At 51.8% G+C, this 13,395-nt stretch overlaps 6 protein-coding genes across 6 annotated transcripts; 5 read left to right on the forward strand and 1 right to left on the reverse strand.

Annotated features, from left to right (window-relative positions):
• Positions 1-217: 217 nt before the first annotated feature.
• Positions 218-2,021, forward strand: F5J12DRAFT_781406 (uncharacterized protein; the record flags this gene model as incomplete). The annotated part of the gene is made up of 7 exons (XM_051742559.1): positions 218-503; positions 554-607; positions 790-1,022; positions 1,154-1,294; positions 1,348-1,488; positions 1,537-1,802; positions 1,859-2,021. The coding sequence occupies 7 exons, from the start codon at positions 218-220 to the stop codon at positions 2,019-2,021; spliced, it is 1,284 nt and encodes a 427-aa protein (XP_051601649.1).
• Positions 2,022-2,103: 82 nt separating this feature from the next.
• F5J12DRAFT_971064 (ketopantoate reductase PanE/ApbA C terminal-domain-containing protein) lies at positions 2,104-3,483 on the reverse strand (the record flags this gene model as incomplete). Its single annotated transcript, XM_051750092.1, has 2 exons — positions 2,104-2,507; positions 2,533-3,483. The coding sequence occupies 2 exons, from the start codon at positions 3,481-3,483 to the stop codon at positions 2,241-2,243; spliced, it is 1,218 nt and encodes a 405-aa protein (XP_051601650.1). The 3' UTR covers positions 2,104-2,240.
• A 150-nt stretch (positions 3,484-3,633) lies between these two features.
• F5J12DRAFT_926362 (NADP-dependent oxidoreductase domain-containing protein) lies at positions 3,634-4,935 on the forward strand (the record flags this gene model as incomplete). Its single annotated transcript, XM_051749385.1, has 10 exons — positions 3,634-3,711; positions 3,768-3,781; positions 3,844-3,859; positions 3,928-3,951; positions 4,007-4,136; positions 4,190-4,203; positions 4,254-4,283; positions 4,336-4,486; positions 4,537-4,616; positions 4,714-4,935. Exons 1-10 carry the CDS (start codon positions 3,676-3,678, stop codon positions 4,933-4,935), a joined length of 717 nt encoding a protein of 238 aa, XP_051601651.1. The 5' UTR covers positions 3,634-3,675.
• Positions 4,936-5,404: 469 nt separating this feature from the next.
• F5J12DRAFT_818179 (uncharacterized protein) lies at positions 5,405-8,016 on the forward strand (the record flags this gene model as incomplete). Its single annotated transcript, XM_051745169.1, is given in 5 exon segments — positions 5,405-5,456; positions 5,557-6,519; positions 6,539-6,988; positions 7,040-7,235; positions 7,290-8,016. The coding sequence occupies 5 exon segments, from the start codon at positions 5,408-5,410 to the stop codon at positions 7,708-7,710; spliced, it is 2,079 nt and encodes a 692-aa protein (XP_051601652.1). The 3' UTR covers positions 7,711-8,016.
• Positions 8,017-8,945: 929 nt separating this feature from the next.
• Positions 8,946-11,078, forward strand: F5J12DRAFT_535915 (uncharacterized protein). Its single transcript, XM_051739929.1, has 2 exons — positions 8,946-9,156; positions 9,237-11,078. Exon 2 carries the CDS (start codon positions 9,242-9,244, stop codon positions 11,015-11,017), a length of 1,776 nt encoding a protein of 591 aa, XP_051601653.1. The 5' UTR covers positions 8,946-9,156; positions 9,237-9,241; the 3' UTR covers positions 11,018-11,078.
• A 262-nt stretch (positions 11,079-11,340) lies between these two features.
• On the forward strand, positions 11,341-12,283 carry F5J12DRAFT_818187 (uncharacterized protein; the record flags this gene model as incomplete). The annotated part of the gene is made up of 3 exons (XM_051745170.1): positions 11,341-11,519; positions 11,585-11,807; positions 11,851-12,283. Coding segments are annotated over 3 exons (747 nt in total), but the record flags the coding sequence as incomplete, so codon positions are not given.
• Between the last annotated feature and the right edge of the window lie 1,112 nt (positions 12,284-13,395).

Here is a 13,395-nt window from a genome sequence, read left to right on the forward strand (position 1 = left end):
AGTTATAGAGCGAGCTAGTGAGACTTCCGGAGGTGACCCCGAACACAACCCTTTGGAATCTGAGATTCAGGTCAGTAGATCTGTTACATAATTGACAAGTTCGATCCAAATCTGGACTGATTTGTCCTTCAGGGGTGGGTGACCAACGCCCCCACCCAGAATAATATTTTAATATCATACTAGGCTGTTCTGCCTGTGTCTGCCTTGGAGGATGACGATGGCCTTAACGAGCGACGATGCCCTACCTTCGAGGCTCTATCAATATCATGACCTCAGTCGTCCCGGGCGTCCTTCCACCCGCTCTGGCATATCCCACTACATATTCCGTCGCCAATTCATTGCTTCGTGTGCCGCGCTTGCAATCGTCTCTGTCGCTGCTCTCGCCCTCCTTACACTCGTAACCACTCCCACTCAGCTCCAGTCGTTTCTCACTGCTGCTCCTGTCACAGAAGTCGAGGATGCACAGTCCTACCTCTTGGGGCCACCCACCCAGAGCTTGAGAGGTTGGCCTCCTCATCATTCCTCGCTTACGCTTAACTTGCCTTCCATTCAGACAACCTGCGGAACGACACAAAATACATCACCTCGTGGTTGAACGCAGGATGGAGTGCGTCTCGTCACAAACCAGTAATCCTCACTCACTAACCTCTAGCGCGCCAGCCAACGACGTAATGACAATTGTGAGAGACCCTCTAGACCATGCAAGCGAGATAAGCAGCTCCTCATGTTGCATCAGGGAAACTTATTATACCTCGCCTTGATTACGGAACGCGTTCCAATCGTCCCAAGTTTCATTCCATCCCATATCGGCCCGGAGGCACCTACTTTACCCTTCGGCCATGTTTTTGACGTCCCACGTCCTCAGCAAAGCTCTCAGGATCCCTGTTCTAGAGTGGGATCAAGTCAAGGACGTCAACAGCAGTTCCCTCGACGAACTCGGGTGCTGGGCGGTCTGGCCGATCGTTGAGCAAGGGGCACCACCGCGCGATAGCTTCCCTCATTCCAAAGCTAAATCTGGGCAAGTCTCTTACGTTCCCTATCACGTTTTGGCTAACCTGAACGCGGCGCAGACCTTTCATACACACGGGCGCCAGACTGGGTGAAAACTTACTGCGCCAGATATCAATGATAAGCACGTTTCCGTTGTGGTCAGCTCGCCCGTCTGGCATATCCGGAAGCTCGGGAGACTGCAATTAGTCAACCTCCCGACCCCTCTCCGCAACATCAGGTATCCCTCCCTCCAGACGATCATCTTCTTTGTTATGATTACCTGTATTACACGGCGGTGACAAGCGTACGTCTCATCTCAGACTCGAATAACATTTTTCCTCACCTACCTCTACATAGGCATGGGAATGGAATTGGGATTACAGCCCGGTGTGGAGGTTCGTTGGAAAACACATGCACTGGAACGCAACGCTCGAGAAGCTTGCGGACGAGCACGCCAGACGAGCTATGAACATTTCAGATGGCGAGCCGACCCCCCCTGTGAGTCTTGTACTGTTTTTGTGTCTCTCACTTACGACCGTCGATCAGTTCATCTCGATTCATATGCGGCACGGCGACTTCCGCATTTACTGCAACGAATTTTCTGATGATCAGTGCTTCGTGCCACTACCCGCAGTCGCTCGGCGAGTTGCAGAGGTACAACAAGAACTCTTCGACAAAAAGGGTATTAACGTTTCACACGTCATCATGACGAGTGACGAAAGAGATCCCAATTGGTGGGCTGAAGTCCGCAAATATGGATGGACTTGGGTAGATTACGCGGCCGAACGAACTGTGGAAAAATACGGCAGGTGGTACGTTAAAAGGCGTCCGAGATCGATTCCGCCCCCCCGCTCATAGTCATATCCAGGTATCCAGTTCTATTGGACGCCATTCTGCAGTCCCGTGGGGCCGGCTTTGTCGGTACAGAATACTCAACGATGTCCCTGCTCGCGTTACGCAGAGTGCAAGACTGGGATGACGGTGCTGTGCGGATGGCCAAGTGGGGTAGACCAGGTGCCGATGACCATTGATCTTATGTGAACGGGCACGGTTGCGATTAGATTCCGTTCCAAAATTTAGGGTGCGTTTTATCCGACCCGAGTCTCACACGGACGCTGCAGGAATCATGGACCGCCTTAGGTAACAAGTAGTATATCCAGCGTGGACACCGCTATGAGTGACAACGTTAAGTACTCTTAGCCCTTCCCATTAAGTTACCTGGTCGTATAGTTACTTCTCAGTGCTGTATGTTACAGTCTTCGGTTCTCTGGCACCGAACGACGCATATACACCATATCGCAAAGTGTCGAATTCACTGGCGTCGGGATACCGAGTTGTTTGCCAAGGTCAACCAAATACCCATTAAGATACTGGATTTCCGGCGGACGGCTGTGGATGATATCAAAAAGCATGGTTGAAATATTTCCCCGGCGACGTGCAGCCTGCCGAACTTCCTCTGAGAGATGTTCCGCCTCAAGTTCGGGTGGCATTCTCCCGACGGGTATTTGGCTCGGATCCTACATCTGGACCGAGCGCATCCACCCAGGCTTCCGTCTCTTTCTCTAGTTGCCTGCGAAACAGCTCGGAAGCTTCTTTGCAAATATTCTCCAGAATGTTTGCGGAGCCCCGATCGCGGAAGAGCGCACCGTTTCGGCAACCCATGAGGGCTGTGAGAGGTTCGATCACGGCATCGACCACGAGCTTCCTCCGCATGGCATTCTGCACGTCTGCTATCGGAGACCACTTCGCTCCTAGCGCATGCAACGAATTCAGCGCCGCGACCGTCTCTCGAAGACCGCGGTACTGGTTATATAACGGATCCCCCGGACGCGTGATATCGTCGAGGCTGAGATGTCGCTCGTATTTTGGCTTCGTTTCGGCAATGAGGGAAGCTTCGAAATCGCGTTTTCGAGGGTCAGACACGATGCCAAATTCCAGCGTGCCGTGTTCGGCACAGACAACGTGGCCAGTGCCCTTGAGCCATGCGCCGTTGGTGTTGGACGCGAGAATAAAGTTCGGTCTTGTTTCTGGGTTCCGGAAGACCTGCTGGACGAGCTCCTCGAAGATGCCCATTCCGTTTTGGAGCAGCACGACTGTGCTGCTCAGGTTGAGCCTCGGAAGCAGCTGCGAGAGCAGATTCGTGGTTTTCAACATCCTCGCGGCGACGAAGACGGCCGTGATGGGATCTGTGTGGACGTCATCCGCAGGTGGTACGTAGTTCGGCGTCTGGTCTCTGGTGAGATTGGGATTGAAAGTAACGCCGGCACCAGGTCTGTCGTGTTTTTCAAGGACTTCGATCTGAAACCCGCCACACTTTTGAATGACACCACCAGTTTCCACGGATAGCACATCCTTGCAGCGTTGGTGCGCGACCCATGCGTTTTTGAACGACTTGTGTATCAGAGTAACGGACTGGGAGGGTGGCAGGGCCGCACGGAGGTGGTAAGCTATCAGGGTGCCGGTAGCCCCAAGGCCGAGCACGTAGAAGCCCATGGTCGCAGCTGAACGCTGGCAGTGTCGTGAGTTGAACTCTCTGGTTGCCTGATTTGGAAATCAGAGATAAGATCATTGATGGTTCTGGCACTTGTCACAAGGACATCCCACAAACGAATACCGGGCCGCCCGCAACTATTTAATAGACTCCCTTTTCGTGATTCTCAGATCTCACCCATATCATTCTCCACTATGGCGACCATCACCCTGAAGCGAACTGAGCAGAAGGTATGAGTAGAGTCACCACTCCCCAACGCTGAGAGATTGATTGTGTTCTTTGATAGATGCCGTTAGTTGGGTACGTTGTTCTGATATTCTATGGGCGTATCGCAGCAGCTGATAGTGGATCCGACCGTGCAGATTCGGACTGTGGAAGGCAAGTACACATCTGTTGCGGTTTCATTGGTAGAGACTCATGTAGGGACAACATTGTCGTGAGTGTAGGTAAACAAGGAGACCTGCGCAGATGTGAGTTCATTTTGCTCAATTTCCGCTTCATAGATTGATCAGAAATTGCCTTAAGACCGTCTACAATGCGATCAAAGCTGGCTACTGTCTCTTCGACGCCGCTGCCGATTACGGGAACGAGAAACAAGCCGGAGAAGGCCTTCGCCGAGCATTGCAAGAGGGTATCGTCAAGCGTGAGGATATCTGTAAGTAGATAATTTGGATTCCTTCATTTGCGGAGCTCACCCGTTTACACAAGTTATCACGTCCAAGGCAAATGATCCCCGTCTTATCGCTTGCCTATGATGCTTACTTTCCTATAGTTATGGAACACATTCCACGCCCAAGAGCATGTAAGTTTGATCCATTCGAGTGAGATTGGTTGTATTCAGTAAACCGCTGTAGGTCAAGAAAGTAACTAGGATGCAGCTGGAACATTGGGGCATCGACTATTTTGACTTGTTCTTGATTCATTTCCCGATTTCCCTCAAATATGTTGATCCAAACCATCGCTACCCTGCGGAATGGATGGGAGACGATGGAAAGGTACATTTAGGGTGAGTTTTCGAGTACGAATCCGTTGCTCGTGGCTTTGACGTGACCCAGAGAAGGTTCCCATGCACGAAACATGGAAGGCTATGGAGGAACTCGTTGATGATGGTCTTCGTCAAGAACATTGGATTGAGGTATGTCAATCCTGCAGCTAATAGCAGTGGCAAGATATCCACCGCCTTCGTCTCGTGCAGTAATTGCCAGGGGTCCCTCATACTTGATGTCCTGCAGTATGCCAAGTATGAACCTCAAGTACTTCAGATTGAACTACACCCGTATTTGACGCAGGAGCCGCTCGTTGATCTTTGCAAACGCTGGGGCATCGCTGTGACAGCCTACTCTTCATTCGGCCCACAAAGTTATCTGGAGCTCGGTATGGGGAAAACTGCTCCATCTCTCCTTGACCATAGTATTATCGGTGCCATAGCCTCGGCTCATGGAAAGAGTACGTAGTCGATTAAATGGCACGTTTTGAGAAGGTTGACCGCAGCTTCATAGCCCCTGCACAGGTTCTCCTAAGATGGGCGACTCAACGTGGACTAGCTGTGATACCCAAGAGTAACTGACCACAGAAGATTGGTTTCTAATCTGCAATGCGACGGCTTCGACCTGACGGAGCAAGAGCTGGCGGCAATTCAGCGGTTTGAATATGAACTATAGGGTGAGTTGCAGTATACTTGGGAGGGTCCTTGTGAAGCTGACTTGATACGTCGCAGCTGAACGACCCTGTTAACATTGAACCCCTTTTGTCCATCTTTGCATGAGGGGTGTGTCGTGACTCTGGTGGCATACGTATGCAGGTGACTTCGAAATGACTTGTACACTATTAGTTAGGGGGTATTTTAAGGAGACCTGCTGTGGAGCGCAGCAGGGCGGAGTTTTAAAGATACAATAAGAGGCGGACCGTCTCCACTGCAGTCCCCCCATGGCTCCCACTCAGTTCAAGCTAACCAAGCGAGACGGTCCCACCCGTCGTGCCAACTTTAACACGGCACCGGGCTGGGTCCTAGTTGTCTTCTAAGATTGCGTCCTTATTTGACATCCCTAGCGAACGTGTCGGGGTGTCATACATAGACGCTGAAGGAGACGAAATCACTGTCAGTTCAAACGAAGAGCTGAACGACTACTACGCGGCACTCTCTGCTTCTGGAAATCCCGTCATCCCCAAGCTTACCGTGCTTGATCTTGGCTCTGTCCGGGTGACCACAGAGACCACTCCTAAACCACAGCCCAAGCAACCCACAGCATCTCAACAACCCCCCTTCCGCAACACGTTCGGAGGTGCAGATGTGTTCCCTCTCGTTTTTGAGGTAGAGGACGAATGGCAGAATTTACCTAAGGATTTAGGGAGCCTGTTTCTCCGTAAGGGCGCCCCTGACAGCCCTCATGCCTTCGTCGAAGTGTTGGACAGCGATGCCAGCAGGTTCTCAGAGGATGATCCTCAGGATGGAAGTACTATTCGTTCTCACTCGCCCGCCCCGGCATCTGCTGTTGGGAAAGGAAAGGGAAAGGCGCGCGAAGACTTCCAACCAAAGGTGGAAGACGACGATGCGTCCTCAACTGATTCCATTTCCGGATCCGTATTTGATGACCAGATGTCTCCCAAGCCTCCCGTGCATGTCTTTGATGTGAGCAATGTCGATATATTCGAGAAAGCTGATGAGTCTGCCGCTCAAAACGGAGTGGCTACTCCTGCCCAGGCTCAGAGCACCCCTGTATTCTCTGAACAGACGCTCAAGGACGTGCATTTGACGAATGCTAAGGAGCCTACTACTCTTGAGACTGAGGACCCACCCCTTCCGACTATCGATCCCATCGTACCTCCGTCCCTTACGCATGATGTTGCAACCTTGCTTAACAATTTTTCCAATGTCATCGCGTCTCACCCTGAGCTAGGGGAAGGCATCCGCCGTCTCGTATCCAATGCTGCAAGTGGAACCTACTGGGCCGCCCATCGCGAGGCCATCTCACGGGCTGCGGAGAATATTCAGAGGACTGCAGCAGCCGAAGCTGGGAGAACGATTGAGGAACTCCGCCGTACTGCAGGAACAAGAAGCTGGCGGAAGAGTTGCGGAGGCTTTAGGGAGGGTGTTCCGCACCTTTTCTGACGGCGCTCCGACTCACGAAGGTGGTGAAACGCAGCGTGCTGATGGCAATAATACCGAAGCGTCGAACATTGGCGAGCAGGCACATACTACAGCTGGAGATTCTGGGGCACAGTTTGTCCCGGATCCGCCCAACCACCATAGGGGTCATCGCGGTTCGTGGTTCGGTGGACCAAACTATCACCGTCATCACCATCCCCGTTTCGGTCCTTTCTGGGGCCCTTACGCGCCACCTCCGCCACCGCCACCGCCTCCAATTAGTATCCCCACAATTCCCCCTGGACCCAGGAGTTGGCCTCGTCCTCCCCCCCATCGTTTCTGGGGTCGCAATGATCTGAGACCCGAACCACGACCCGTAGTGGTTGAGCCCTCAACTCCTGTGATAGAGAACCGCGCTCGTGGTATTAATACTCCTGTGGTTGTCAACGTAGCTTCCTCACCTGTTACTTCAGATCTACCTTCAGCCCCAATTCAACTTTCCAGGTCGGTGGGGCCTAATGCAGACCCCTCTGCTGAGGAGCTGCGCGCGGATCTGGAAAAGGCGAAGGCGGAGTACAAAGCTCGCAAAGAACAGTATCGTCAAGCCAAGGCACTTAGGAGGGCGTCAAGCCAAAGGCACAATGAGAAGCACGATTCGTCGCTAGAGAGGTAAGCATACGAATAGCTGCTTGGCATGAACTATGTGTTTGACATATAAGCTAGTCCCGATATCTCTGGACGGATTCCGGATTTGGACCCAGTTATTAGCGCCCCCAACAAGCATGTGAAGGCGTCGAGTGTTAATCATACTCCGATCCCTATACCGGTGCCTGTAGTTGCGCCAAGCCCTGTAATCCCAGAGCACTCACCGGCAGGGGTTCATATTGTCAGCAACGCCCGTGGTCCGTATCCCCAGCTGGAGATGTTCGAGGTTCCCAGGCGTAGTCTTACTGTCGGGCACACAGGACGTCAGCACATTCCGGTTGAGATTAGGGAACAGGTACTGAGCCGAATCATGAGGAAATTATCAGATGTCAGTCGCGCTGCTTTGTTCTTTCTATATTATGCTGATGTTATTCCATACAGATGGGTTTCACCGCGGGGTCACACCCTAACCTTCATCAGAAGGTCACAGACCAGCTGATTGCCCATCCTCCGACTAGCAGGGACGTGGAGGACGACATTGTTACCAACTTGATAGAAGAGCTTATTCCGACCACGTCAAACCAACCTCGCGCGGGCCCTTCTAGGGACAGTGGAATCCCTGGTGCATGGCACTAGCGGTCGAATGTCGAAGAATATGTATGAATATCATTTGAGATTGGTGAATTTTTCTGTTGTACCATGTACTATAAAAGATCGGTAACGTGTGTAGTCGAGTAATAACTTTTGAGATCGTGCCTCTTATGTAAGCTGGACGAGATGGAAATTTAAGAGAAATTGAATTTTTGCTTCCATGGTTACAAGTTTCAGGTGTATAAGTTCAAAAGAACACCAACTACAGTAGGTGGAAAAGGACAAGAGACAAGGATGGTATTTAGGGGTGACAAGTCGGTAGCTTCCGGTGGACCCTTATTGCTTTAACCCAGGCAGCGGACCAAGTGTCAGACGTGTGGTCGAGAGCTGGTGTATGATGACGATGGCAAGTATTCGTTCACGGAATTAAAGCCGAGTTCTGTCAAAAATGGACTTGTCGGTGGGCGGCGACTCCCGACATCACGTCATATTCCGCTCAGCGAAATCGACGGTCACAAAGCAAACAACCCTTGCACAAAGTCAATCCGGGAACGCCCTTGTACCTGCCACTGGGTGTGTTTGAGCTGACATCCTAAACTTCACCTATGCAACCGCAAAAGGCCTTCATATATTTCAGAGGTGAGTCGGGGCCAGAAAGTTCATTTATGACCCCGACTCACCTCGCGCGTCGTTCTCCGGGATGGCGGGTTCTGCTTTGTTCCACTGCGGACATTTCTTCCAGGTAACATCCGAATGACCCTGCACAGCTGCGTATTTGGTTGTTCGCGGAGACAGGGTGTTCGGGTAGTGGACCCGGTCGACGTCGGCCACTTCCGTTTCGTGGCAAGCAAGGACACCGTTTTATCCTAGGGGGGGCGGTCCAGCTCGCTATCCACAGATAGCAAAGCTAGGTCACTGGCCTGACAAGGGACAGCAAAGCAACATGGCACTTTGCGTGGCCGGGGAAAATCAGATCCTTTATGAAGGAGACGGCGGTGTCCCCGTTGTTTCGGTGGACTCCCTCGTCCACATCTCTGCACCTTTGTCTCTTGTTCGATGGTGAACGTCGTGAGGTGAGTCCTTTGGGTGCGCTGATGGGAGCTGAAAGGCGTCAACAGCCTTTTCCCAGCAACAAATAAAGGGCGCCCACAGGGACAAACAACACGCTTTGGCAAGGACTTACGCTCCGCTTCCCTGGCATAAATCGATTGCAAATGATCTCAAAAAATACCACAAGTGCCACTGGACTAGCTGGATCCCATAAAACGGCGCAACGCCCACTCTTTCTCATCTACAACCTGCATACCCACAACCCATCCTCTGCCGCATAATAATATTTTTCTTGCATCGAAAGGTGGGTACAAACCGGTCCCCCCATCTCGCCTTTGTCATGAATGTCATAGGGATGTTAACGACGACAATTCAACCTTACAGTGAGCATGGAGCCAAACTCAGCACCACCTCCAGCGCACCAGCTCGTACAGATACCCACCCAAACTCTTCATCCTGGAATATCAGTCCCACTGCCCGGCACGCCCGGCTACGTTGCCCTACAGATTCAAGTCATGAAAGACACCCTTGCGAAGGCATCGGAACCAACGCCTGAAAGCAGATGCAAGGGTCCATCACAAGAACTCTGGACACAATGGACGGAGGAGATTAAGAACGGGGAACAACAGATAAGAGACCTACGCTTCCGGGTCGACCCATCAGTCATCTGCCGTACGGTCCAGCTCAAGTTCCTGAGGATTTGGATGTACTGGCGCACTTTCCGTCTTCATGACCTTCCACCCGAAATTATTGCCAACATCTTCCGCTATGTCGTTTGGTCGACTGGCAACCCCGCTGAAGGCGTGGTGCAGCGGCTTTGGCTCACGTGGGTATGCCGGTTGTGGCGGGAACTTGCCATCGGGGACGCTACTCTATGGAATGCTATCTGGTTTCGCGATCCTGCACCATATGAGCGGTCGTTTGCGTGGTTCGATCGAGCTGGAACTGCTCCCATAGACATTCGTCTCGATGAGAGGAATGCGCTGTTGGGGAAAAATGAGGACCAACGCGTTTTCACACCCGAGCAGATGTCAAACCTCCTTGACAGGCTCTTCGTTAAGCTTCCGCAGATCCGTATGCTGGTTGTTATTGTCGATAAATGGGCCCCTGCCATTACTGTCCTCCGTAAACTCCAGGAAGCTGGAAATGCCGGAATTCCTATCAACATCGAAAGGCTCGAGATTTACCGCACGGGCACACCTAACCCGTTGGTTGGACCTAACATCGACAACGACGGTCATCATGATCCTCCCCTGTTAAACGGTGGACAAACACGAATGTTAAATCACCTTTGCCTGGCAGGTGTGCACGTTGATTGGGACGAAACACCACTGCGAAACCTCTCAACGCTTGATCTTCGTAGCATGTCTGTGGACGTTGCCCCTTCTCTCGAACGATTTAGGGCCCTCCTTCGGGAATGCCCTATGTTAACCAGGCTTGCACTGGACGGCTCTGGTCCGCGACCCGCTGAGAAACCCTTTGACCATATACCTGTCGATCTCCTGCATCTTAAAACGCTGGTTCTGGGGTCTTTCAGCCTCCCATACGCATGTTTTATCGTTTCACAGATCAACGCACCTCACTTACTGGACCTAACGCTGATGGCACTGAGCGGCACTGACTACGTACCTCTCATTAAACTACTTACGCCAAAGTTCACGGAAGTACGATTATTGACGCTGTACGGTGTGCAAGTGGAGATGACACCCCTGGGCAAGGCAGCGATGGCGCGGTGGTTTCTAGCGATGCCTGACTTGGCATATGTGCGCATCGCACAGCTGAAAACGAGTGTGCTCAAGTTGCTACTTGACGATCCCGGCAAGTACAAGCAACTGAACGATACTAGTAACTATCCAAGCGGTGACGCTTTTTGCCCCAATCTGAAAACGTTGGAAGTTCAGGCAATGCCGTATGCGACCATCGTGGACTTCTGTCGACGAAGGACAGAAATGGCTTTGCCCATTACCAAAATATACTTAAACCCGCCTTGGGTACACACGTTGTCCGTACAGGCGGTGAGGGAACTTCGCAGCGTAGCTGCCGTGTACGTTGCTCCTGTCGGCACCAACACAGTAGAAGAGAACGAGTTGCTGCAGCGGGATCCAGAGGGTGGGGATGACGACGATGACGACGACGACGATGAAGATGACGATGAGGACAATTAGCGTGTATACGAGGCTTAATGTAGTACGGATCTATTAGGCTTATATCAAGTACGATAAGGAGTAGAACAATACTATTCAACCTGTTTCTCGAGGCGGGTTACTTTCCGACCTGGCTTTCGGTTAAAAGCTATGGTACATGGCCACGCGTGCATCACGTGTCCCCGACTCAAGATCACGTGGTGGGACGCGACGCGCATTTGATTGATCGAAAGTCAACATATGACTTCTAAGCACTATCCTCGATGAACACACCGTAAATTGTTACACTTCGCTCCTTTTCTCTGTACTGTCCTTCATAAGTAATATGGCTTCTTCGGAAAGCACCCCATTCGTCGTCATCCCCTCCCACTTCAATCCTTGATCTGGCAGGACAATCAACGCATGTCGTGTACGTTCGGCGGCGTAACACCCGAGAACAAACAGAAGCCCTACAAAAAGTATACGCAATGACCGCCCACCCTTCGCGAGGTCAGCGACAAAGTCTGGCAGATGAACTCGGAATGTGAGCTTACTTTGCTACATCAGCTCACGAGTTTCCCCCTAACCGCAGCACGCAGGAAACTTAAGTCCGTTACAAACTGGTTCCAGAACAAACGTCAGACGTCCAGAAAAAAATCGCTTGCATACAAAGAAAATATACCACCAAAGCATCCGAACGGACAGACTAAGTTGGGACAGCGACCACATTTCCCGGAAAGCGGCATCGAAATCTTCCGTTTCACGTTCTACTATCTCACTCGACGAGATAGCAGAGCTTTCTGAGCGATCTACTCGGCTCCGTCAATCTGCAGTCAGGCACACCCTTTAGCCTGGGTATCTCTGATATCCAAAAGGAAGTGTCAACTCCACGGCGCTCTGCAGATTTGTGGAAATACATGCCATCATCGCCACTCACCCCCCACTCACCTCCCACACGGGAAGAAACAGACACGTCATCAGAGGCGAAGGTGTTTCACTCGTTAGAGTGGGCGTGTCTAAGAGCCAGGAAAGAGATCCGGGCCGACGACGACGAGCCCTGGAAGGGGCCCGAGAGCGAGGCAGGGACGGTGTCAGACAACCTTAACTTGTTACATAAACGAGATGCTACGTCTGTGCACACTGCCGGGAGTGACTGCGTTACTCACTCCAAGGACGTGGAGGCAGCAATAACTCTGCTAGCAATCAAAACACGCTCCTAAACTTTGTAATCCCTGGTAAATAGACGTAAAGGCACCGCGATTGTTGTATTCACCTTTGATCGTCTACAAGTATCACCGACTCTTTTTTTTCCTACTGTGCACCCGATACCCCTTCCAGCTAGCCATAGATTTTGCATGCAGCATAAGAGTCAGCGCTTCAGCGACTTACTGATTTCCTCGAGTGATAACGACGTTGCGTCCACGTAGACACTAGCTACTTTCCCAACAAGCCCCCTTGGAGCTGACCATCCTCCATGTCTGACCATACACAGAAATGACTTACCTGGGCCGTCGACACGCGTAACAGCGAGATGTCTCTTGCTCTTCGAACAGCCCCCTCCAATTCCCTGCAGCAGCAGTCCTCCTCGCAAGGTCCCGTCAGCGTCAGAAGAACCTAAGACAAGGCGCGATCGTTCGAGCCTCCCGCCGCCGGAGGAGCTACCGTCGGACAGGAGATTATGACGTTCCTTATCCGCCATTCAACAGGTCCATCTGGAACTCGTATTTCATCAAAACCAATCTTTCAACGCAGCAGAAAAAGGAAATCGCGGAAGAACCGGACACGTAGGTTGCTTGATCTGAAGGCAGCAACCCTCGTCGTCGAATGTTCAACTTCAACAGGGATTATAAAACTGTAACGACTTGGTTCCGGAACAAGGGCCAAATGCGTTACTGGTTCGTTCTCAAGGCGCGGGAGAGCCAGCATATTTTACGTGCCTCCTGCTTCGTTCGGTTGTAGGGAAGCCTGACTTTACCTTCACATGACTTGCCGACCACCGAATCCGATGCGTAGACGCGGACTCCGTCAGGTAACCGGGAAGAGCACGAGGACTTACGATCACACTCGTATCCGAAGCGTACTTGTATTCAAAGCCAGCAGATCTGCACCTACAGCAAAGCACAAGCCCCTTATACTGTCGCTAATGTCGCGAGCCTCGTGGACGATCTATAGGCCACAGATGATTCCGTCAGCCGGGGAAGAATGCTGACGCTCGAATGGGCATGTGAACAACAAACCAAACTTCACAGTTCCACCGGAACGAAAGCGAGACCATCCAAACGCGCCAAATCTGCAACGTCCCCACTACCTTTAACATTGTCCGTCCCTCAGCAACCCCCAGAGGATGTGGTACAAAGCGTCTTCCTGCCTCTCCACCTCAAGCATTCTGCCCACCTATTCCGCGAAGGATAGGGCGATCT

The sequence above is a fragment of the Pisolithus orientalis genome, assembly GCF_024613125.1.
Source record: "Pisolithus orientalis strain OTSU chromosome Unknown F5J12scaffold_8, whole genome shotgun sequence".
NCBI classification, from domain to species: Eukaryota; Fungi; Basidiomycota; class Agaricomycetes; order Boletales; family Pisolithaceae; genus Pisolithus; species Pisolithus orientalis.